Source organism: Eurosta solidaginis, chromosome 5 (genome assembly GCF_040869045.1).
Source record: "Eurosta solidaginis isolate ZX-2024a chromosome 5, ASM4086904v1, whole genome shotgun sequence".
Classification (NCBI taxonomy): Eukaryota; Metazoa; Arthropoda; class Insecta; order Diptera; family Tephritidae; genus Eurosta; species Eurosta solidaginis.
The window spans coordinates 241,776,619-241,803,861 of record NC_090323.1 but is presented as its reverse complement, the minus strand read 5'-3'; the positions used below and the strand labels follow the sequence as shown (position 1 = coordinate 241,803,861).

At 34.9% G+C, this 27,243-nt stretch overlaps 1 protein-coding gene across 2 annotated transcripts in view; it reads left to right on the top strand.

The window, feature by feature from the left end:
• The window catches only part of LOC137252947 (N-acetylgalactosaminyltransferase 6-like), a 42,088-nt gene extending 15,145 nt beyond the window's left edge, over positions 1 to 26,943 (top strand). For both annotated transcript variants that reach the window (XM_067789115.1, XM_067789114.1), the window contains exons 2-4: positions 7,140 to 7,711; positions 20,933 to 21,698; positions 25,864 to 26,943. In XM_067789115.1, the coding sequence (XP_067645216.1) occupies positions 7,257 to 7,711; positions 20,933 to 21,698; positions 25,864 to 26,526 (1,884 nt within the window). In that variant the 5' untranslated portion in view covers positions 7,140 to 7,256 and the 3' untranslated portion in view covers positions 26,527 to 26,943. The remainder of the gene's footprint in view (positions 1 to 7,139; positions 7,712 to 20,932; positions 21,699 to 25,863) is intronic.
• Positions 26,944 to 27,243: the final 300 nt, after the last annotated feature.

Here is a 27,243-nt window from a genome sequence, read left to right as displayed (position 1 = left end):
ATTCAACAATACATACCGAAAGATGTACATACGTACACCCCGCGACATTTTGATAGCACTCCGACTTTTTTTTGTCAATTAGACTTAATAACTTTTATAAAAGTAGACCACTTTTAATAATTGTTCATAGTTTTAGAAAGACTGATATTTTCAAATAGGTTGCATTCAATAATGAAATAGGCACTGGGGTTCTGTTACTCCTACTTTGGTGCATATAAGTGAATCACATATTGGATGGGGCGAAGCATTGCAGCAACAACAACACCCCAGGAAGAAACTTCGATCTGGATGCTAAAATAGGTTAAACTCTTACTTATCCAGAATCAAGCTCGACATATCCAACGCATGTGTTGATTGTAATGTGTCTCCACAAATCAGTAAACATGTTTTCAATAGTAAGGTGGAATCAACCCTATTGAAATTTGTAGTTTCCTTGGAATTTGATCACAAATTTTGAGTGATCCCGCCTATTGGATATGGAGAAGCACTGTTAACAAAACAACATTCGTAAACATTTAATGAAAATTCATAAGAATTTGTTTATTCATTGTATCTATAAAGAATTAGAGATCCTCAACTGATGTCTTTTTAGAATTTCGCGAGTTTAAACAACGGTTAGCAATAATTTTGACGATTAACAAATATGTACAGCAAACACTCAGGCTAATTCGTATGTGCTATTTTTTTCCGGGAGTCGAATAAATATCCTTGATATTTGATGTATATTGGAACGATTTTCCGTCATCCCTTGTCAAATTTGGTTTGGAGACAAACCGGTTTCGGCGTTGTGCCATCATCAGTGTCGATTTTCGTTCTGATTTGTTGTTGTCGTTTGTCCTGTATTTGTAGTTCGTAGGTACATGAACAGGTAGTAGCAAAGTTGATGCTAGTGTATATTTAGTTATGTGTATGTGCTGTTTGCTCATTCAGAACCGAGTGTGGGTTTTACTGATCGATTTTTGTGGATGACTGAGGCAAGTAAAAGTCCGTAATTTTAGGCGTTTGACTTTCTTTGTGGGTTTGTTGTTTTGGTGCGTTAATTGTTTTGTGTTTATTTGTTGTTGTGTGTTTGTCTGTTGTACCTATGTGATTACTTTGTTTCTTGTAAACAAGTTTTAAAGGCTCGAATATTGTGTCCGAAATTGTGTCTATCTGTTCGTTTATTATTCTACCGTCGAATGTTTTCTGCTTGTAGATTTCCATATTTTCGTGTATATTGAGACGTCGGCCTTTTGCTTGTATGTGAAGAACCCTAGCTGTTTTATTGATGTTTGCTGGGGAACATTCACTTTCGACCAGGTGATTCGCGAAGTTAGACTTTGGTATAATGCTTGGATTCCGTGTTTTTTGTTATAATCTCTAATGTGTTCTCTGAACCTCATTCTTATTTGCCGTCCTGTTTGTCCTATGTAACTATGTTGGCATCCGCAGGTAAGCTTGTATACGCCGTGGCTGCTAAACGGATCCTCTGCGTTAGTGTTAGTTTCCGCCCTAGATTGTTCGATGTTTTGAACGCTGTGTTAATGTCGTACTTTTTTAAAGAAGTTTGCCAATTTTTATGTTTTTTTCCTGTATATGTCATAGTCGTTCAGGTGTTATTATTTTCATTTCATTATTTCTTTTCGGTTCACCATGCGTCCTTCTGAGCTTATCTACTAGTACTTTTTTATATCCGTTGTTTGCAGCAATGTTATATATGACTTCAAGCTCTCTCTTATGTGCCTCTTGTGTAAGGGGTGTTCTTTCAAGACTATGTACCAAATGCCTTAATGCTGCATTTTTATGCTGTTGGGGGTGATTTGAGGTATTGTGTATTATTGTGTCAGTGGCCGTTGCACATGGGTAGAATTCAGACATTTAGGCGGCCATAATTGAATTTCTGAAAGTTGCCACAATTACAAAAAAAATGCACTCCCAAAGCTTAAGAATAGACAGAGGAACAATAATGCTACCCCTTACCAGCCATCGCATACCTGGTATTAGCTGTCAAGTAATCGGAATTTAGCTATTTATGAAACGCGTGTTATAGTTTTTTGTTTAACCTATGTGAAATCGCATGTTTTAACGTGAATATTTTAAGTTTTAAAACAATTGAATAGAGTAATTGAAAATTCTGATATTTAAGCTAAATACTAACATTATTAATGGTGTTTGTGATTTTTAAAAGTTATAAATTGATAACGAAACTATTTTATTTAGGATGTTAAAAAATTTAAAACTTTTTTTTTTTTGGTGTTCAAAACCAGTTTTGTTATGTTTCCAAGTCCGTCCAAGTGAAAGTTAGTTTTGAACATGGTACTTGGCACAATTAGCTTGCCAACTGCATTAAATTTAGCTGCAGATACTTGCAGATAGGGGGTTAGATAGAGGGTTTGATACACCCTTGTTACTGTACAACAAGAAAAATAGCCTCAATGCGCAGGTGTTTCTTAGTGTTACACAGTGTAATATCTATTCTAATATAACCGATTAGTTACACAAATTATTATAATTTTTATAAAAACAATTAAAAATTTACCCTAGATAAAGACAGAACTAAGTTATTACGCTTCTTGCTGTACAACAAGAAAAATAGCGCACTGCGCAGGTATTTTTTAGTGTTACACAAAGTAATATCTATTTTTTTAATATAACCGATTAATTAGACAAATTATTATAATTTTTCATTTATTAAAAAGTTTTAAGAAGATATAGGCAATAAAATATTTTTGGCAGCCTAAAACTTGAAAATCTACCTATGTGCGTTGGCTTTCTATATATGGCTTAGTTAAATCTCTTGTTAACTTTATCAATATTTATCGTGAGGTCTAGGTAGTTGATTATATGATAATAACAAGGAGGAACGTTAATGAGGAGGATATAATTGGTTTAAAAATAAATGATGAGAGCATACAAAAAGTTGACAGTATAAAATATTTGGGAATTATAATTGATAACAAACTCAAGTTTGAAGAACATATAAACTACACAGTCGAGAAAGTTGCGAAAAAAATTGGGGTTATGCAGAGAACATCCAAATATATTCAAAAAAAGTACAAAATAATTATATATAAGTCCATTATAGAACCGCACTTTGTATACTGCCCATCTATTCTATTCATTGTTTCAGACAAGGAAATAGATAAACTTCAAAAGATGCAAAACAGATGTATGAGATTTATTCTTAAAAAACCTAGAGATACTCGTACGGCTGATATGCTGAGAAGTTTGAATTGGTTAAGTGTCAAGCAAACGATTTTTTTTCACGCTATGAATTTTATATTTAATATTAAAAGTTAAAATGTACCTGAATATCTAAGTAAAAACGTAGTATTAGTTAAGCAAACACATAACATTAATACAAGGAACAAACATAATTTCAAACTGTCGCTTTTTTGCCGTAATAAATAAATGAATGAATGAGTGATGCCTCCGTCTTTTCCGCTTTCCGTGGTATATTTTATATTTTCGTGCTGCTTGTTGGGGTACTCCAGTACAAGCTCTTCGTTATTAGTAGTTAAAACGCATATTATGTCATCCACGTATCTAGCATAAAATAACACGCCTAATTTAGACTTAAGCTCCTGTATATACTTTTCTTCCAGATTTTGCATGAACACTTCAATAAGAATGGATGATGTGGCAGGCCCGACGAGAAGGGGGGGGGGGGGGTGTGGGGGGATTCCCCCGGGCCCGGCGTTTCTCAGGGCGATTTAGAGGTACTAAGACATTTTTTTTAATTCAGGAGAGTCTTTAGTTGTTCCATGTGGAACTTTTAAACCGAATTTCAAAAGTAACGAATATTGATAATGATTTTTTGCCTGGGCCTGAGGAGACAATAAGAACATCAAACAAAAATGTGTTTCTCAGGGGGCCCGCGATTTAGAGGTACTAGGACATTTTTTTTAATTCAGGAAAGTCTTTAGTTGTTCCATGTGCAAATTTTAAGCCGAATTTCAAAAGCAACGAATATTGATAATGATGTTTTGCCTGGGCCTGAGGAGACATTAAAAACATCAAACAAAAATGTATGTTTACATGAATCCGAAATCGTAAAATTTTCGTGGGGACCAACTCTGTATCGAAGTCCAGATTATTTAAACGACTTCGATATCGGTACCGTGAATAATGAGTTTTTGCGATCTGAAGAAATCAACGAAATAATTCGTCGAGGTAATCAAGTGTCCTGTTATTTTTCCACGTGATTGTCATGACGAGGCATTTCCTACCTCGTTGTTAAACAGAATCTTGCCAAATGAAAAGAAAGTGGAGCGTGACTGGTTAGTGTGGAGTGCCAGTAGCAATGCTTTTTATTGCCTACCATGTCGTATATTAAGCACCAATACTTTAAATCGACCTAAAATTTGTTCTGCGGATATTCGAAATTCCAGGTATACTAGGTATATCCAGGTACGATAAACTGCCATCACACGAAAATACCCAAGATCACATTAAATGTTATATTCAATGGCGATCTTTACAAAATCTAATTCAAAAGGAGTTGTAACCTCTTACACTTATCAATGACCAGCTAATCACTGAAACTCAACAGTGGAAATAAATTTTATATAGAATTTTGGACACTATTTCATTTTTGGGTGAAAGAGGCCTAGCTTTCAAAGGCGAAAGTATATATCTTTGTGAACGAAACGATGGACATTTTTTGGGCATCTAAGATCTCATAAGCCAATATGATCCGATACTTAGAGATCATTTGGAGAAAGTAAGGATTTCAAAACAGCAGCATAAACGTTTACAAGTTCATATCTTTCCCCAGCCATTCAGCACGAGTTTATAGAAATTTGGGCAAAGCAGGAAACTATAGTAGGGGAAACTATATTAGGTCAAGGCCAGAAAGCCAAGTATTTTGCTATTATCGTTGATGCTATGTTTGATGCTAGTCACGTTCACTACGTTCATTTTTCGCTAACTCCATTTCAATTCGAAAGCAACAAATTTTATATTTCAAGAACGGATTTTGGCTTTCGTGAATTGTAACCAAAAAACTGGGCAGAAAATCGCTAATCTAAAATTGCTATACTCTAGGTAATCATGAAATCCCATTAAAAGATTGTCGTGCACAAGGGTATGATAATGGCGCCAATATGAAAGGAGCTTACAACGGAGCACTACGTCACATTCTTGACAAAAACTCGAATGCTGATTACTCGTCTTGTGCATCCCACAGTCTCAATTTATGTGGTGTAGATGCTGCAGAATGTTGTACGGCTGCAATTACTTTCTTCGGAGTTGTGCAAAAATGTTTTACTATTTTGAGCAGCAGTCCACAACGATGGGACATCCTCAAAAAAAAAAAAATATATATACCGAGCTCTCTTCATAGTCTTTCAACCAAAAGTCAAATTTGACTGCGCAAGCATACGGAAACGTTACCGGCATTCTCAAGTACATCAACAAGTTCGATTTTATCTTATTGTCCTCAATTTGGTTCAAAATGCTGACTACCATTAATGAAATAAACGTGGTCCTCCAAGCTACAGACACCACCGTAGATGTTCAGGTCGAACATCTAGATGCCTTATTAGTTGATTTGAAGTTGATCAGGAACCAATGGGAAACATATTTAAACGAATGCAAAACAGTTGCTATTCAATTGAAAACCTCGCCAAAGTTTCTGGACATTCGAAAGAGAAAACCCAAAAGACGTTCTGAAGATAATTTAATTGAGATGATTACAGATGATTCAGAGTCTGATTTTAAAAACAATATATTATTGGTGATCGTTGATTTGGTAATCAATGGCATTACAGAACGATTTGCAGCTTTGAGAAATTTGAGCGAGACGTTTTCCTTTTCGTGGCAATTTAAAGACATGGATGAAACTACGGTTCGGGCGAGTGCAGCAAAATTTGTCGAAAAATACAAGTCGGACGTTTCCTAAAGCTTAGAATGTGAAATAATTCACTTGAAACACATTTACGAAGCAAATTTTTATAAAGGTCTGTCACCATTAGAATTGCCAAATGCCGTCTATGTTCAAAATCTGTATACAACATTTGTATACCTGTCACTGTAGCTAGTGCAGAACGTTCCTTCAGCGTCTTTTCAAGAATCAAAAACTTTCAAAGATCGTGTTCATCTAAGGAGCGAGTTTTAAGACTTTCCACGCTTTGTGTTGAATCCGTTTTGGAAAGACAGTTAAATTTTGATATTATTATAAAAAATTTTGCAGCGCAAAAAGCAAGAAAAGCCACTCTTTGATATCCGAACCTTCTAGTTATATTGAATAATTAAAATTTATAATCATCATTAAATTTATCAGAAATGTATTAAAATGTTACCATATAACTAGAAAAGATCATTTGAAACATTATGTGGCTGTTAGAAGAAAATTGTATTTCTATGTTATAATATAATAGTATAAGTAGTAAATATTCTGTGTTAATTTTATTGTCAGCTCTTAGTCCAAAAATCATTTAGTTGATGTGGCGAAAATTTGTTTTATGCAATCCATCAATAATGATTCATGAATGAGACGTCGTTAATTTAAATTAATCAAATGTATTAGTGGAATTTTTATAGGGGGCCGTAAAGTTTTTAGTCCCGGGCCCGGATTTTCTCTCTACGGCCCTGGATGTGGGGCTTCCCATTCCAAGACCGTTTGTTTATCTATATATTTTATCGTTAAATTGAAAATAGTTTTGACGTAAAGTGGTTCTTAGCATATTTGTGATTTGCATACTTTTCACTTTGTTTTTTATATTATGAACTATTGTTGAGCTAACTATGTCCAAAGTCTCCGATAGTGGTATTGATGGGTATAAATCTTTTATGTCAAAAGATACCAATTTGCTGTTCTTTGTTAGTTCTATGGTCTCAAGTTTCTCTATTAGTTCTGTTGTGTTAGCTATTGCATATTCGTTACTTAGCTCCAGAGTATCTTTTAATATCGTTTTTAAATATTTATTTAGGCTACTTCGATTAGAAATCAGAGTACTATGGGTTCGGAGTGTCACATCATTTTGTCGCGCAGCGTATTTACACAACGTTCGAAACCAACTGTGTTATCAAAATTTTATTGTGTACATTCATACATATATATTTACGAATATCATCTTTGGCTACTCCAACGCTAGCTCGCTTGCATTTCGGTCTTCTTATCTTAATAATATATTCTTTTTTCATTGTTTTTTTTGTAGTTCAGACCATCGAGTTGCGCGTTTCGTTGGGTTGGCGTCTGAGTACGTGGTTCAAATAGAAATTCAAGATCAAAAAAAAAAAAATTTCCAGCGTATGCATTTACAAAATAGTTCAAAATGCGGCGACGAAATCTTAAATGGGTTTTAAAAGCAACAATTCTAGTGATTTTATCGTTAATTTTATTCCTCTTATTAACAAGTTGGATCAGCTCAAGTCCCTATCGTAATAAATTACCAATTTTGACGCCAGAATCGGCAAATTTGCGTGCGCACAAAAAATTTACGGACACTGAGGTGGATGGTGACGCAGAAAATGAACTAGAGAAACCAAAAATGCCACAACTGGAACAAGAAGAGATGAGATCTGATTCTAAAAGAGACTGGCATGATTACTTGGCTATGGAACGTGATAAGAAGCGTGTTGGACTTGGTGAGCAAGGAAAACGAGCTGAGCTGAACGACGAGTCACAAAAGGATTTGGAACAAAAAATGTCATTAGAGAATGGCTTCAACGCATTGCTTTCTGACTCCATTTCAGTAAATCGTTCACTTCCCGATATTCGCTATAAAGGGTAAGTTAGACATATATTTGCATAAACATTGTATAGAGATTGTATATATGTATGTATGTATGTCAGGGGCGTAGCCAGAAAATTGCCTTGGGGGTGGCAGGATTCAAACAAATTTTTTTTTTTCAGTTAAATAAATAAAAAAAATGTTGTCTTTAGCTTTAACATTAAAGTACGTGTATTTAGAATATGATATGAAAATGGTTACATTAAAAACTCAAGCGCATGCGCCGGCTTTTCTTTGCCATTTCATCTAAAACTTCATCAACGGTAACAATTAGATCACGGTGGATGCTTAGTGATGCACAGCCATTCAATTGATTTTCACTTATCGTGTTTCTCAAATAGTTTTTAATCAGCCTAAGAGTTGAAAAAGATCTCTCGTTCGTTGCCGTTGTTACTGGAAGCGTACACAAGATTTTCAACAACATGTGAACATTAGGAAAAGCCACAGAATCGGATTCCTGTAATATTAATCATAGATAAATTGATAAAAAAAAAAAAAAAACAGAAGTACCTCCTTCAGGAATAAGTAGAATTCATACTTTTTGAACCTATGCATGAGATCTAACGCATACGTATATAAAATTCAAAAGAAAGAAACTGATCGAATAGAAAAAAACTTTATTTTAAAAGTCATATCTAGTAGCGTTGCCAAATGTCCCGTATTGGCCGGGACATCCCGTATTTTTCACACATTTTAAAGTGTCCCGGCGGGAAATGCTATGTCCCGGCATTTTCACAATATCAAAATTAATAAATTATAATCTGCTACGAAACATGGCCATATTTCGGCTTCGATTGTATTCAGGTCATTAGCATATTGCATGCAACTCTGTAAAGAAGAAAAACCTTGCGATTGATCCATAAGTTTCACATTGTTGTTGCATTTGCATTTTAAATTTCTATCCGTATCTGGATCACGCTTCATTGGAACATCGCAAAATTAATCCCCACTGTGGTCAAAGAGGATTGATATAATATGAGACGTCAGTTCATACTTTTTGTGACATTTATTTGTAATGTCCCATTTGGGGGGTAATTTTAAATTGCTTCTACATATTTGCATGAGGTATTTTAGATTGTTTTAAGGGATTGTATTAATTAAACAATTCTTCATCTTTCCAACATATAAATTAATATAAACTTCTTAAAAATGTGTAGAAGCTAATTTTCTAATACCACCAATCGAAAATCGAACTGACGTCTCTTATTATTTCTATCCTCTCTGCTGTGGTTCTGAATATTGTCTATGTTTGACATTTCGCACACCTAAATATTAATTTTGCAAGGCAAGTTTTGTGCTTTAAAATAACGGTTGCAAAATGAATCCATAGAATATTGAATTCGCATTAAACACAGTAAAGGTATTAATTGTTAGTCTGTTTCATAAAAATATTTGTTATAAATAAATGAGTTTAAAAAGTTTAATTCTATCTAAAACTAATAAAAAATGAGCAACCCATACAAATATATAGGTGTGTCTTATTTTTCAAATGTCCCGGGAAATTTTAAAAAATCCCGGGAAATTGGCTCAAATTTGAGGTTTGTCCCGGGAACCCGAAACAAAAATCTGGCAACCCTAATATCTACACGGAAAAAACACTAATGTGTTTTTTACATTTTAAAATGTGAAAAACACATTATTTTTTCATTTATCAAATAATTTGAATTTTACATTTTTGAAATGTGTTTGTGACATCGAAAAAAATGTAGATATTACATTATATTAATGTGTTTCCCACATGGAAAATATCAAATTTACATTATATTTCAAAATAGGAATTGTGAACTTCAAAAATATATGTAAATTTAACATTATTTAAATGTTAAAAACATTTGCCTTTTCATTCCGATGAATGTAATCGCGGTTGAGGCAAACAAGCAAACGCTGAATTGAATATATTCACGCCTGCAATAAGCTGGTTGATTTTAAATCAATGTCGATTATGTTCGTTTAAGCAAGTTGGATTATTGAACACGATCATGTTGCCGAATGTTATCGAACGTTGTTGTGTTCGTTTTTTGCTGTTCTCTGATATGTATGTAGATGGTCTTTAGGCAAATTTACAAGGAAACTTCTTTATGAAATTATAGTAAAAGTTAACATGTACATTTGCATATTTAATAAATTGCAGAATTATTATGAAACAGAATATGATTAAAATATATAAGTGTTCACTTCGTTCATACATATGCTTGCATATTATAATATCACCAACAAAGTAAATACGTAGCAGAATTATAAAGAAATTTATTAACATAGACATAAAAACATCAAATATTTGAATTGTAACGACCTTAAAAATCAAATGATCCGGAGGCAAGGGCGGGTTTAAACCCCCAAGACCCCCCGTCGCTACACCCCTGATGTATGTAAATATTGTTGAGAAAGGGCATAATAAACTTCTTTGGCATCTAGCTTAGTGAAGTGTGGCTGTCTTATTTTGATATGGTCTTTTGCGGGCTGAAATTTCAGATATCAAAATTTAAAAATGTTCCCAAAGCTTTTTTATACTCGGGGTGCTTTGTACACAGAGTATATTAATTTTGATTGGATAACGGTTGGTTGTACAGGTATAAAGGAATCGAGATAGATATAGACTTCCATATATCAAAATCATCAGTATCGAAAAAAAATTTGCTTGAGCCATGTCCGTCCGTACTTCCGTCCGTCTGTCCGTTAACACGATAGCTTGAGTAAACATTGAGATGTCTTCACCAAATTTGGTACACGCGCTTATCTGGACCCACAATAGATTGGTATTGAAAATGAACGAAATCGGATGATAACCACGCCCACTTGAAAAATACAAAAAACCTGATTATTAGTAAATAATACACCTAGAATGTTGAAATTTGACGTGTGGACTGATATTGAGACTCTTGATAAAAATTTGAAAAAATTTGTTAAAATGGGCGTGGCACCGGCCACTTGTGATAAAATCAATTTAACAAATATTATTAATCATAAATCAAAAATCGTTAAACCTATCGTAACGAAATTCGGCAGAGAGGTTGCCTTTACTATAAGGAATGCTTTGAAGAAAAATTAACGAAATCGGTTAAGCCCACTTTTATATAAAAGATTTTTAAAAGGGTCGTGGATGAATAAAATAAGCTATATCTTAGCAAAAAGAGCTTTATATCAATGGTATTTTATTTCCCAAGTGGATTTATAACAATAAATAGGAAAAACTTCAAATTTAAAAAAATGGGCGTGACACCGCCTCATTTATGACTAAGCAATTTTCTATATTTCGGGAGGCATAACTCGAAGAAAAATTCACATATCATAATGAAATTGTGTATGCATATTTTTCTTATAGCAGAAAATATTTCTAGTAAAAATGAACGGGATCGGTTAAAGACCACGGCAACTTGGATGTAAAACAAGTTTAAAAGGGTTGTAGACTAGAATAATAAGCTATAACTTAGCAAAAAATAGTTTTGAATCAATGATATTTCACTTATCAAGTTTTATTGTAAGAGGAAATGGGGAGACATTTTTTTTTAAACGGGCGGGGCCACGTGTTGTGTAGAAAAGTAATTTATCTGAAATGAAATGTAAAATTAAAGTTCACGCTGAGTATATACTGTTCAGTTACACCCGAACTAAGACACCTTTACTTTTTTAAACATATAAATGAATTTTTTTGTTTGTTTTATAATCCTGAATATCAATTTAATAGCAGTAAACGGCCTAACATCAGCTCATTTAATTTAAAAACTCTAGGATGAATCATTGAGAAGTTATACATATTTGCTATATATAAAATAAAAGCATTATCTTTCTTTGAGCAAAACCGCCGATCTACTGCACCGATTTTCCTAATTCAAGTGCTAAAATTACACATGTCAGCTTCAGATTCCCGTAGTGGTATTTTTTGAATAGTAAACGCCTCGTCACATGAGTAGTTTTTCATATAGATGCGCTTAACTCAATCTTATGCATTATGAGTAGATTGCACGTATTTTTATGGAGAACGGCAGATCGAACGGCATTGGCGCCATCTGACATGAGAAAGTAGCCAGGTTCTAACTTTTGTTGTAAGCAAAGCATAAGAAGAAGAATTTGACATTTGCTTTGGCTAATGGTGTTTTCACATTTTGCAAGTGAAATAATTTGTCCCACTTGTTCGAACTTTTCGAAGACTTTTTACGGTTTAAAACTGCAATTTAACAAATGAATAGGACACAAACTACGTTAGCAAGCATTTTTCTTGTATAGTGAGAATGTTTATAACAGTGCTTCGCGAAATTTTTGATGTGAATGGGCAAGGCGAAATAAACTTCAATTGCCAAGTCTGAAGTTCCTTTATAGTTACAAACGCAACATCTTTGTTGATTGTAGCGATGTTACTGAAATGCGTATGATTGCGTTGAACGCCAAAACAAATGTCAAACCCCTCTTCTTATACTTTGCTTTCAACAAAAGTTGAAAGTTGGCGACTTTTGCATGTCAAATGGCGCTGGTGACGCGCTATTTGTCGCTCTCCATGCAGATAAATGCAATTTACTCTTCTGTCAAAGCACGATGCTGCATAAAGAAAGTTATGTGTTGGGTCTACAACCAATATCGCTCTTCCTACATGCAAATTGCAGATAACAAACATATCTTTCGGCGGCCGCCGTGGTATGCCCATACCGAAGGTCCTGTGTTCGATTCTCGGGCAACATCAACAATTTTAGAAACAAATTTTTTCATTTATTACGCCCCGATTCTGAGCGTTACCGTTAAAATAGTACCCAGAACATTATGTAACCGAATATCGTTACCAGTTCTTTTATCCGCGATTCTAGCCCATTTGGTAACGCTGTCATCACCGAAAAACCACCAGTGTCTGTGGAGAAATTTGAAAGGTAGTTTTCTTCAATGATCAAATAAACTTTTATCCAAATAAACAATTATCAACCAATCGATACTAAAATATGATAAATATCCACTAATTAAATAATCGATTACCTAAAGGTTAATTGTTACTATTATTATGCAACCCTGCGTGAATACCCGGGTGTAAAATGAGAATTGTCCAATGATGAAATATTGAAATAAATGAATTGAATTTTAGTAAGCATACGTGTCGGGTCGAAATCTTAACAGCTTTCACGGCTGCCACTTTGGTCCATTTGGACCAAAAATGGTCCCTTCCAACCCCATTTGGTCCGCTGGTCCCTTTTCTTCAATTTTGGTCCTTTTTAGGCAGTAGCCACGATTGGTACTTTTCTTTCTTTTTCACTCAGGTAAAATTCACAATATTTCCCCAAAATTCGCCACACTTTCGTTAGCCCCCATATAATTTTGAATTTACTTCAATGGAACTCTCACCATAAAAAAATGCTCAGTCAATAAAATGTACCAGAACAATAACATTTCACCTAGGATATAATTTATGCCAGGCATTAAAAAGAAAACTGTTGGCAAACACATTGTCGTTAATTGTTGATGAAATAACCGACTAAAAAAAAAAAATCTCTTGTTTTATAATAATATTAATAACGGCTAGATATTTCGATTGGTTATACAACACTATGTAAAATATATGAAAATAAAAATTGCTTCTCGTCTAGCATAGCTTATAGGGAGCACTCTGCCGTGAGCCTAACACTTTCAAAACTTATACAAAGAAATTCTATGCATTACTTCTCGTTTGGCGCGTTGATATTTAAATCATTCTCACCCAGCTCAAGGTAATTGAAAACTAAGTATCTTGGCACAAGAAATATTTTAACTCGAAAACAGAAGGAAGCAAATGCAAAAGAGATTCGATTTCGGAAGAAATGTTTTGTATAAAATTATTCCCGTAGATGCTAGCAGAACCCCTAAGGCCTGGGATCAAAACTCACACTTACTGAATCTAGGCTCTGATATGAAGTTTAAACGTTAAAGGAAAAAGTCAGCATCTATAAAAATAGCACTAACAAAATTGACTAGTTTCATTTATGATTTACTGAGTTTTCCACATACATAGTTCGGCAACACCAGAAGGCAAAGTTTGAACGGTTTCTTACTAAAACCTAACTGCACTATACATTTTATTTCATTGCAATCAACAACGTAATGCTAGGACCAAGAGCTTTGTGACCAAAACTAGGTTCACAACGTTTGGTTGGTGAAAGACATAGACTTTCCTATGCCAAAATATAGTACCATTTTTGGTTGCTTGCACATATATGTTTGTTTGTTCAGCTTGAATTAAAGGAAAGTCTTCACTAAGTTTAGTAAAATTTTTTATGGAAACATCCTAAAATTTTGTATTTTATACTAATGAAATAAAACAAAAATTTGGTCCTTTTTCGATGAATTTTGGTCCCAAATGAAAACATGGTGTGGCAACCGTGTTCGCTTTACCGAAAATGTCTCACTTGTAGATACGAGGTTAACGAATAAACGGGACGATGTGTATGTGCATATTATGCATGATACGTTTCTACATAGGTATATTGTAGTTTATTCTGTGAAAGTACATAATGTAAACAAATATGTATAGCAAGAGGTAACACTTTTTGGTAATAGTGCAGTTTACGGTACCCACCGAAATTTGGGCCAAAATTTTCGAGTGAGATATCAAAAGACGCGTATTCGCGTCTAGATCAAGAATCCGAAAGCGGAAGTTAACTTTTTTTACCCGTTCAAAAGATATTAACGAAAAACCGAAAAAAGACCCGCGGGTCCCTCCGAAACCGGGGGTGGGATCCATAGTATTTTTGCGCAGAACACCTTTCTGCGTTGGAGGCCTTCGGCCGCGCTTTTAAAAAATAACCCTGGGCTACGCCATGCCAAGTCCGGGTGTGTGGTATAACCGTGGCTACCGCCACGGTGATGCACAAATTTTTTTGGGGGTACTAACACAACAACAACCACATGAAAATCGCCAACTTCAACTGCAAATATCTCCGGACAGAGATACAATTTTTCTTTTCCGCCTTCGGATTATTGTTCTCGAGATTAATACGCGTCTTTTGATACCTCACTCGAAAATTTTGGCCCAACTTTAGGGTAGGTACCGTAAACTGCACTACTACCCACTTTTTTAGTATTATCTTTACTTATTTGCGCTTACAATTCTTTATTTTTCAGTTTTGCTTTTTTCTAAACAAGAGCTGTTGTGTGGTTATTTCGATGTAACCACCTACGTTTGTGGGTAAACAATTATCCGGCTACTTTCGCGGGTAGAATACCAAAAGGGTGTAAAAGTTGCCATATGATTTCGTTACCGTGGTTAAGAATGTTGTTACCACACTAGAATAGGGACGTTAGAGAAAAGTTTTATATCTTGTTTCCTATACATACATACGTTCATATAATGCCAACTCTACTGCCGAATTTGCGCTATGTTGCGGCACCTTTATATTAGCTTTACTTGTAAGTAACCCTATCATACCAATAAAAGTGTTACGTATACGCATCGGTACCCGTATTTTCAGGTGGTACAAATATGTTTGCATGTAATTGGTTGGGTTTTGAAGAAACAACGTGCTTATTACACAGATTTTTGTTCAACTGAGCAATTAATAAGTATTCATTTCGAAAATTCCCCGAAGGTCTTGGAGAGTGTTATGAATGTTGATGGCCCTTTGCCGTGTGCAGACCCGGTACGTTCCAGTAACAAGCACCATTAAGGTACTAGTCCGACCATCTCGGGAATGATTTAGTATAACCACATGAAACTCTCAAGGCCATACCGTAATCCCACCCCTACGTCCAAGAGGAACTTGGGGTCGCCAGAGCCTCGGCTGTTAAAGAAACAGGATTCGCCACGGGTAGGTGAGGTTGACAATTGGGATGGAGCAGCTATATATTGCACTGGCAACCCTTTGAAAGGGTTGCGCTAAACAACCCCTTGAATCAATTTGGTATTTTATTCGCCTCTTACGACACGACAGGCATACTTGCCGCGGGTCAACTGGAAAAATGTGCTTAGAGAAGAATATTTCATATCAACTTCAGAACTAGATACTATACTATATACATATTTCACGAAGACTGGATAATTATATTTTCCATGTTTGCTGGGTTAACAAAATCCAGCTGTTGCCATATCTAAAAATTATCTAGATAATGAAAAACCAATGTTGCTGTGCAAAAATGTGTCCCCAAAGGCGACCTTAAACTGTGACTGAAGAACTGCTCTCTAGTTTAACTAGAGCTTAAAATTGACTAGATTTTCAGCAAACTAAGTTTAAGCTTAGCTTAACCAACTACTGAACAACCGGGCCTAACTCCTATACTTTTACATATTACTAGTAATAGAAAATGTATCGATATCGTTACTCATGTAAAATACTCGGATCAACGTATGGATGCTAGTTCTCATACTCAAACAAAGGTATCGAGTATACTCGATCCAAGTAAAATTTTTACCAGAAATGAAGAAACTTTTTTAAAATCAGATCGTTATTTGAATTTAGTAGAAAACATGTATGGAAGTTTAAGTTTGGGCGAAACCGAACATTATATACACATTTGTGTGCTCTTACATATACATATTTCAAGGATACATTTAAAGAGAAACGTTACGAACATTATATGATTTAAAAGATTTTTGATCAACTCATGGCATTTAAAAAAAAATGTTTACAGTTAGAATAAGTAAAGTTGTCTAAGTTCGGGTGTAACCGAGCATTATATACTCAGCGTGAGCTTCAATTGTACATTTCATTTCAGATAAATTACTTTTCTACATAACACGTGGCACCGCCCGTTAAAAAAAAATGTCTCCCCATTTCCTCTTACAATAAAACTTGATAAGTGAAATATCATTGATTCAAAACTATTTTTGCTAAGTTATAGCTTATTATTCTAGTCTACAGCCCTTTTAAACTTGTTTTATATCTAATTTGCCGTGGTCTCTAACCCGTCAATTTTTACTAGAAATATTTTCTATAAGGAAAATATGTGTACACAATTTCATTACGATCCGTTAATTTTTCTTCGAGTTATGGCTCCCGAACCATAGAAAATTGCTTAGTCATAAAAGGGGCGGTGCCACACCCATTTTCAAAAATTTTAGTGTTTTCCAATTTAATGTTATAACTCAATTTAGAAAGTAAAATTCTATTGATACAAAGCTCTTTTTCGCTAAGATATAGCTTATTTTATTCGTCCACGGCCCTTTTAAAAATCTTTTATATAAAAGTAGTCGTTGTCCTTAACCGATTTCGTTAATTCTTCTTCGAAGCATTCATTAAAGTAAAGGCAACCTCTCTGCCGAATTTTGTTACGATAGGTTTAAGGATTTTTGATTTATGATTTTGATAGGAGCATGCCGCATAACATACTTTGTTCTACATGTCACCATTAATCAAACTCTACTTTTTTTATATGTACATAAATATATTATATATTTTTACTTACCAATATTTGATTTCCTTAAATATAGATTTCAAAAATATATCAAACACTAACGGCAAAATGAACTGGAATGAAAAATTTGAAATGGGTAATTCCAGCCTATAGTATAAGGGATTGTTATGACAATTAGTGAAATCGAGAACTAAGTTATTTAGGTCGAGTATCTTCATGCGCCGAATTATTAATTTCAAAAATTTTTTAGTTATACACTATGAAAGTCTTACAATTTTATTACATTCCAAAAACTTGTAAATTTCACGAATGACAACTATCAGTTAGTTTAATTAAATGTCAATTTACTTCCCCAAGCGCCATCTGTTGGTAAGTATTTAAATGGTTAGATGTCGTTTTCAAATTGAACATATGCCTCTAGTGTTCAACGGTAGCAAATTACCATGGTGAGATATCTCTTTGCTATGGTGAGAAATCATTCTAATAGTAATCTGTGAGAAATTGCAATTATTCATTTTATATTTGCCAAAAATATGCATTTAAATATATTTTGCAAGAATTTTTCACGGTGCCTTGATATTGCATTTCAATTTTATTAGCGTGTGTGATATTAAGAAAATTAAGTCAAATCATGTGTAAGATTTGTTACGAAGATTTTTAACTTTAATGTTCTCCTTTAAAGCTTTAATAGAATATCAGTAACTATTCCGTATTCAGTACTATTTCGTCTAACTACCCCAACCCTAAATGGCAACCCTACTCAAAAATATCCCTATTATAATGCGGAGTGAAATACCTTTCGTTTAGTACCCATATCGGCATATCTCATGCAATTTTTTTTAAATTTCGAATAGGTGGCAACCTTGTGAAACATTATGAGTGGCAACACCTAGGTAGAAAGACTGAGAAGGTGATACATTATCTCCGTTTTAAATTTCATTTAAATCGGTTGAGCCGTTCCCGAGATCGTTCGGCTATACCTACAAATATACAACAATTGCTCGTTTAAAGTTATAAGATATTTGTAAAATTGATTTTATCACAAGTGGGCGGTGCCACGCCCATTTAAAAATTGTTTTTTTCAAATTTTTATCAAGAGTCTCAATATCAGTCCACACGTCAAATTTCAACATTCTAGGTGTATTATTTACTAAATAATTACGTTTTTTGTGTTTTCCCAAATTTTATATATATAAAAAGTGGGCGTGGTTATCATCCGATTTCGCCCATTTTCAATACCAATCTATTCTGGGTCCATATAAGCCAAATTTGGTGAAGATATCTCAATATTTACTCAAGTTATCATGTTAACGGACAGACGGACGGACATGGCTCAATCAAATTTTTTTTCGATACTGCTGATTTCGATATATGCAAGTCTATATCTATATCGATTCCTTTATACCTGTACAACCAACCGTTATCCAATCAAAGTTAATATACTCTGTGTGCAAAGCACGCTGAGTATAAAAAGGAAGCTCTCCGAGTGTCTTTCTCCCATGAAAAGCTTCGCAGTGAAAATTCATCTGCTTTGCAGATGACCTTCTGAATCGGCATAAAATGTGTAGGTCTCATCTACTCAATTTGTAAGGAAAGCTAAACAAAGCACGACGTAAATTGAAAGAGAAGCTCGGTCTGAATCTCGTCGGAGGTAAATCGCGTCAAGTATTTTTGTAGGGTGTTACATACAGGTTATGTGGAGAGATAACTAAATAGAAGGGGATCAGAACGATTTTCCTTTTATTAAACTTTGTACTTTGCACGACCATATCTCTACTGGTAGTACTGTTACGTACCATAATGTATATATATATATTGGAAATTTTGTTAAGATTAAGACTGCAAGCCTCTTTTTTTGTAAGCAGACGTGGTCCTTACCCGTTTTTGATCAGATCTATTTATTAAGCCAAGTACTGTAGTTCCGTCAAATTGCAAAGTGATATCAACGGCTTTTGATTTACGGCTTTCAAAACTTTTAAATTTTCTTCTGCTTAATGTGGGCCGCGCCACGCCCACTTCACAAAATTGTAATAATTTTATATTGTACATCGTAAATTTTTTTATCCACTCGTTAAGTTTCACCACTTCTTCAGTATATCTTAAACCATTTTTACCCAACTTAGGCCTGGTCTAATTTGGGACTTTGTACCTCTTAGTAAACAAGACCATATCCGTCTTCTCTGTGTTGGCTTCAACCCGACATTAGATGCCCAGGTATGATTACCCCCCGAAGCGGCCGATCCATCGAGGAGCTAATCGTTCTTCTGAATACAGTCAGACTATGACTTCTGATTTTTCACCTCGTATAACAGCTGTTATACCAAATTTCTCAAAAAAAGAATCAATCCCTTCAAATAAGGGAAAAGAGCGGACCACGACCACATTTTTACTTTTTCAATTTGCTGAACGCGTTAACAAAAAATAAAAAATAAAATTTCGAAATGTAGAATTTCGAACTTCGAAAGCCGATATCTACTTTTTGGTTGCTAATTTCGAAAAACGGAGATATTGCTTTGTTTACTTACGCCTCAATCTCTACAAAAAAGTTAGTTAGCTGACCTAATCATGTGAAAACGACTTCATAGCTTAAAAGCACATTAAACTGAAATGTTAAGCTTCTCAAGGCAAAAATAATGGCATATCAATTTTAAAAATCGGACGTCAAATAACCAAGTTACAACGAGAAAACCTTTTCGGCTGTATTTCGAAGGATAAAAAAAAAAATTTTTTTCCGAAACCCTCTTAACATAATCTTTAAATTTAGGGGCGGACATTAAATAAAAATAAATAAGTGTAAGGCGCAATAACCTCCGAAGAGATCTAAGGCCGAGCTTCTCTTTCAATTTGCGTCATGCTCCTCTTGATTTTCCATACAAATTGACGGGACGAGAACTACTTGTTTAAGCCGAATCCGAACGGCATCTGCAAGGCATATGAGTTTTCACTGAGAGCTTTTCATGGCAGAAATACACTCGGAGCGCTTGCTAAACACTGCCGAGGGGCGACCCCGCTTAGAAAAATTTTCTTCTAATTGGAAAACGTTATTTCTAAAATTTTGATGTTGCTTTAACCGGGGTGTGAACCCAGGGTATACGGTGTGGTAGGCGGAGCACTCTACCATCACACCACGGCGGCCGACAGTGGCAGACATTAGCAACTTTTTTTGTGTATGGGGACCAACCCAGTCTAATGTAGACCATCGGCACTTGGTAGAGTATCGGGAAAAAGTATCGATACTTTACTCAGTACTTGGAAAAAAAGCATCGAGTACGAAATACTCGAGTATTTAATATCGATACTACTCACTCAATACTCGTATCGTTCTATCACTGCATATTACATACAAAATTAAGAGATACATTTTTGCTTCCTTCTTTCAATCATCAACTAGTTTTAATATGCTTGTTTCCGCAAGCTTGTCGAATTAAAAGTAAAATAAAGTGTACACTTCATTTCGGAACAGTCCTTAGTTTGAATGAACAATAAGCTTCGTTTTGCCAATTTTTTCTTTTACCGCAATTTTACTCAAACTTTTATATGTTTCGCTTTTATCCACTTTTAATATAAGCCCCTTTTTTACTGCCGACCGCCTATTTATGCCTAGAAAAGATCTTGGGAATACCAAATTTTTTTTAAAATCAAGTCGGGGTTTTTGCCTTAACATTTTGGATTTACTTGCCTCAGGTATTAGCCTGCTAATTAGTGGGGAATAGGGGTTTCGGCAGAGTTTTGGAAATCTAGCCAGATAATCCTTACATAGTACGCTGTCAGAGAGGGAGATTCTCGGAAAAAAATTTAACACGGACGGGAAGCTAATGTCTGAACACTTTCTTTGGTCATCGATCGAAATTTGTACATATAGTGAATTTCCAATAAAACAAACCAATTGTAACAAAAACTTTCTTTTTATTTTCCAGATGTCAAAAAAAGAAGTATCTCGCGAAATTGCCCACAGTGAGCGTCGTCATACCGTTTTATAATGAACATTTGGGCGTTCTCATGCGCTCTGTACATAGTTTAGTAAATCGATCACCTCTAGAACTGCTAAAGGAAATTATATTAGTTGACGATTTTAGTGATCGAGAATACTTATTCCAACAACTCGAACAATATGTGGCCGAAAATTTTCCCAATGTACAAATTGTACGGTTAAAAGAACGTTCTGGATTGATTGCAGCAAGAATGGCTGGTGCGCGTCGAGCCACAGCTGAAGTACTTATATTTTTGGATTCCCACGTTGAAGCTAATTATAATTGGTTGCCACCTCTACTGGAGCCGATTGCTCTAAACAAACGAGTTTCAGTTTGTCCATTTATCGATGTCATTGATCATAGCAATTTCGAGTATAGATCCCAAGATGAGGGTGCACGTGGTGCATTCGATTGGGAATTTTACTACAAACGTTTACCGTTATTACCAGACGATTTAGAGGATAGAACTAAACCATTTAGAAGTCCAGTTATGGCTGGTGGACTATTTGCGATATCAAGCGAATTTTTCTGGGAGTTAGGTGGCTATGATGAAGGTCTTGATATATGGGGTGGTGAACAATATGAATTGAGTTTTAAAATTTGGATGTGTGGCGGTGAACTTTTGGATGCGCCCTGCTCAAGAATTGGACATATTTATCGGGGTCCGCGTACATCAAAATCTAGCCCTCGAAAAGGAGATTATGTACATAAAGTAAGTTTTATAGATTACCTATAATTTAGTAAATTAATAATACAGAAAATAATTGCCTACAGCAGTTCAGAAAAGTTCTATTGCAACGAATGTTTCCAAGATTTTATATCCCATTATTTTCCCGTTAAATGAGTGTGTGAAAATGAGACATGAAGTTAAGTTTCTTGACCATGGTGAGACCCATATGTGGGAGCAGATGAATTATGAGGCTTTCGAATTTTGGTTAGAATTATTTGGTGGACGATAATTTGATATGGCTTCTTATTTTTTTAACTTCAGGCATGAACTCAGTTATTGAGAAAGGTTGATGCGCTTTGTAGTAACCTGACATAATCTAAAGGCTTAGATGCACTTTGAAAGGGTCGTTTTCTCAAATTATATATAATGCTGTTTTAATATTGTGTTATCCTAAGGATATGCCTTCCTTATACCGGGCTGTCTTGGCACGTAAAGGAGCCGTACCACAGTAAGGATCGGACCGCTGTTTCCCCCAATATTTTGTAATATAACCGCATCGCCAAGACATGCGCGTTTGAAGCTGAAGCACGGAATCCCAACACTAGCGTGGAAGTAACTACCTTGGAAGCTGTTAGTCAGAAAGAGGGGTAAATAGTGGTGGCATGCCAACAATACAGAGGACTTATTATTTTAAGAATTTATGTGCTTAACACCGACTTATAGTAATTGGAATATTCAATTATTATGTTTTCCTAAGATAAACTGAAAAGAACGAAAGAAAATATTTACTGGCATATTGCGATGGTACCATTTCGGAAACCGCCACGTAATCATCATCAGGCAATTTCGGTAATGTTACAGGACAGATGGGGTTTTTAAGCTTTATAGCTTGACAGCTTCCCCTACCCAATTGTCAACCTCACCTATCCGAGCCGAGTCCTGTTAAAAATATGAGTGTATCGTACACATATTTAGCAAGCGAGGCTTTGGCGTCCCTAAGTTCCCCATGGAACCAGGGGTTCGAGGAGCGGGATGGCCTAGAAGATTCAATGTGATCATATTAAATCGTTCCCAGAAAATACATCGATAATACTCCTCAAAACCTTCGGGAAGTGTCTTTATCGCTATAAGAAAAAAACGAAGAAGGACGGAAGGAGTGGGTGATAAACCAATGGGGGTATCATGAAGACTCTGCATTTCTCAAAGAGGACAAAGGTAGCAGTAGCCGTGGTAATGCAATAGCTGACGGTGGTGCTTATTGATCGCAGGAAAGTTTTAATGATTGTTATTGTTGTTAAAGATCCTTTAATGGATATTGATCCTTTACTTTCTGAAAACTAGCACCATTAATGTACTAAACAGACCTTCACAGGAATGATTTGATATGACCACGTTGAATCTTCTAGGTCATACTACCCTTCACCCTCTCCTTCCGTTAGGAACTTGGGGTCGCTAGAGTCTCGTCTGTTAAATATGTGTATTAGACTGTGTCGATTTATTAACCTATATCGCGCCATCGATTTTTCGATAGGATTTGGGCTCAGGAAAAAAAGTTCCACTACGCATACCCAAAAAAAATAATGTTTGAGCCTGCAAAATTTCAACGATTTTATCGATTTTTTATGCATTTTTTCATTTTCAAGGCTCCAAATCATTTTTTATGTATTTTTTTCGTATCAATTGGCAAATGCAAAATTGGTAAAAACAGTTTAAAAAAAAAAAAAATCTTTTATGGAGATTTAGAAGAATTTTGGTCGAAAAATCGATTTTTTTTGCAGGCTCGAAAATTATTTTTTTGGGTATGCGTAGTGGAATTTTTTTTCCTGAGCCCAAATCCTATCGAAAAATCGATGGCGCGATACAGGTTAACTTTCGTCCATACAAATCGACCCAGGTTAATGTGTATGATACATTCGAGTTGAGGTTGACAATTGGGTTGTAGAAGCTATAAATAGCGCAAAACAATTCCTTGAATCCCATTTCAGCGGGCTGGTGCAATTTCGCCACCTTGAGATGGATAGGAGTGTTTCCAAACCTTCTGAGACAGTGTAAAAGTGGACGATTTGAAGTATTCGTATGGTAATACGATTTCAAAGTGAAATTTATTTTTATACTCAGCTGAGCAGAGCTCACAGAGCATATTAATTTTGTTCGCATAACGGTAATCCAAAACGGCATAAACTAATCGAGATAGATATAGACTTCTATATATCAAAATGATCTGGGCGAAAAAAGAAAATCCTTTAGCCATATCCGTCCGTCCGTCCGTTAACACGATAACTTGAGTAAATTGTGAGGTATCTTGATGAAATTTGGTATGTAGGTTCCTGGATACTCATCACAGATCGCTACTTAAAATGAACGAAATGGGACTACAACCACGCCCATTTTTTCGATATCGAAAATTTCGAAAAACGGAAAAAGTGCGATAATTCTTTACCAAAGACGGATAAAGCTATGAAACTTGGTAGGTGCGTTGACCTTATGACGCAAAATAGAAAATTAGTAAAATTTTTGACAATGGGCGTGGCACCGCCCACTTTTAAAAGAAGGTAATTTAAAAGTTATGCTAGCTGTAATTTGGCATGATGAAATGGAAGATATCATGATGAAATTTGGCAGGAACGTTACTCCTATTACTATATGTGTGCTAAATAAAACTTAGCCAAATCGGATGACGAACACGCCCACTTTAAAAAAATTTAATATTTTTACAGTATATAAGTAAATTATTTCAAAATTCAACTCCAGTAATGATATGGTGCAACAAAATACAAAAATAAAAGAGAATTTCAAAAAAAACGTTACTCTTATTACTATATGTCTGCTTAATAAAAATTAGCAAAATCGGAGAACGACCACGCCCACTTTTTAAAAAAAATTTTTTTTAAATTCAAATTTTAAAAGAAAAGTTAATATCTTTACAGTATTACTTATATACTTATATATTATGTCAACATTCAACTCCAGTAGAGATATGTTGCAACAAAATACAAAAATAAAAGAAAATTTCAAAATGGGCGTGGCTCCGCCCTTTTTCTTTTAATTCGTCTAGAATACTTTTAATGTCATAAGTCGAACAAAAATTTACCAATCCTTGTGAAATTTGGTAGGGCCATAGATTCTATGACGATAATTGTTTTCTGTAAAAATGGGCGAAATCCGTTGAAGCCACGCCCAGTTTTTATACGCAGTCGACCTCCTGTCCTTCCGCTCGGCCGTTAACTTGAGCAAAAATCGATATATCTTTACTAAACTTAGTTCACGTACTTATCTGAACTCACTTTATCTTGGTATAAAAAATGGCAGAAATCCGACTATGACCACGCCCACTTTCTCGATGTCGAAAATTTCGAAAAATGAAAAAATGCCCTAATTCTATACCAAATATGAAAAAAGAGATGAAACATGGTAATTAGATTGGTTTATTGACGCAAAATATAACTTTAGAAAAAACTTTGTAAAATGGGTGTGACACCTACCATATTAAGTAGAAGAAAATGAAAAAGTTCTGCAGGGCGAAATCAAAAGCCCTTGGAATCTTGGCAGGAATACTGTTCGTGGTATTACATATATAAATAAATTTGCGGTACCCGACAGATGATGTTATGGGACACACTGGTCCACATTTTGGTCGATATCTTGAAAACGCCTTCACATATACAACTAAGGGTCACTCCCTTTTAAAACCCTCAATACCTTTAATTTGATACCCATATCGTACAAACGCATTCTAGAGTTACCCCTGGTCCACCTTTATGGCGATATCTCGAAAAGGCGTCCACCTATAGAACTAGGGGCCACTCCCTTTTAAATAATCATTAACACCTTTCATTTGATACCCATGTCATACAAACACATTCCAGGTTCCCTAGGTTCATTTTCCTAAATGGTGATTTGTCCTTATTTTATCTCCAAAGCTCTCAGCTGAGTATGTAATGTTCGGTTACACCCGAACTTAGCCTTCCTTACTTGTTGCAACTAATTTCAGTATTTTTAATATACATACATACGTATGTATTATTGTAGGGAAATTTAAAAAAGGAAAGGAACATTTTTGAGGAAAATTTAAAAAGGAGCACGACGCAAATTGGAAGAGAAGTTTGGCCTAAAATCTCTTCGGAGGTGATCGCGCCTTACATTTATATTTTATTATTGTGTATGCACCCAACTAATAACAAACATATTTTTCTTTCCAACATAATAGAATTACAAACGTGTAGCAGAGGTGTGGATGGACGAATACAAGGAGTATTTATATGAACACGGCCAAGGTGTTTATGAAAGTGTCGATCCTGGCGATTTAAGCAAACAAAAGGCTATACGGGAAAAGCTCAAATGTAAATCCTTCAAGTGGTTCATGGAAAACGTAGCATTCGATTTGACTAAGAAATATCCACCAGTCGAACCACCGGATTACGCATTCGGTGCCATACAAAGCATTGGCGAACCATCACTTTGCATTGATACATTGAGTAAACCACGTCATTCCAAAATCGGCCTCTACCCATGTGCCTCGAATTTGAAGCAACCGCAGCGTAACCAAAACTGGGCTTTAAGTTGGCATAAAGATTTACGTTTACGTCGCAAAAACGATTGTTTAGATGTACAACAACAACCACCTGATGCACCGGTCTGGTTATGGGATTGTCATGGTCAGGGTGGAAATCAATTTTGGTATTATGATCGAAATGAAAAATGGCTTATAGCTGGTAGGGATAGTAATCGTTGCTTGGAAGCACAACCCAATAAACGTACAATTTATATTAATCGTTGCGATTCATACAATCAAAATATGAAATGGAATTTCGGTACAGTAAATGATACGGCATTAGATATGTTTGAGAAACAGGAACCGAAAAACTTATAGTCGTTGAAAAATTAATAAATAGCTTGCCATTTTCGCTATACAAATATAAACAATTTACTAAGACTAATTTAGCGAAATAAATGATAATATTTCGCTTTATAACTCAAGTCATAGTTTAGGTCGAAGGTGTTGATACTACATATACAGTTACATATCCATATTTGTACATTACCTTAAATTTAGTATAACTAAATTGCCCTCATAATTTGCCAATATTCTGATACATTCTGTTAAGTTAAGTGTTAATTCATATACTTATTTAGTACGTTAGTGTAAAGACGAATAAGTATTTTGCAATCTATGAAAAAAGTATTTTTAAGCAGTGACTTATATAAACGCGCAAAATTTTTTTGAATTGAGAAAATATTAAAAATTATATATGTATATACATATATATATATATGTATATTTTAAATCAAAATTATGTGTGTGTGTGCAATAATGTTGTAAAGAGGTACGTATTGTAACGAATTTTTGGGTAAATTTCGCTTGAACAAATAACTCCAATATTCAATAAAGCAAGATGATCTTTATTATACTACTTTGAGAATACTTCACAATAACACTTATACTTCACAACCAATAGCGTGCTTAAATCAAAACTGATTAGTCATGCCTCAGCTTGCGCTGCTTTTATACTCTCGATTTCCTCGTTCAACCATTTCCCCTAAGGTCTAGTAATTTCGTGAACTTCATGCTTGGTTACCAGCCATATAC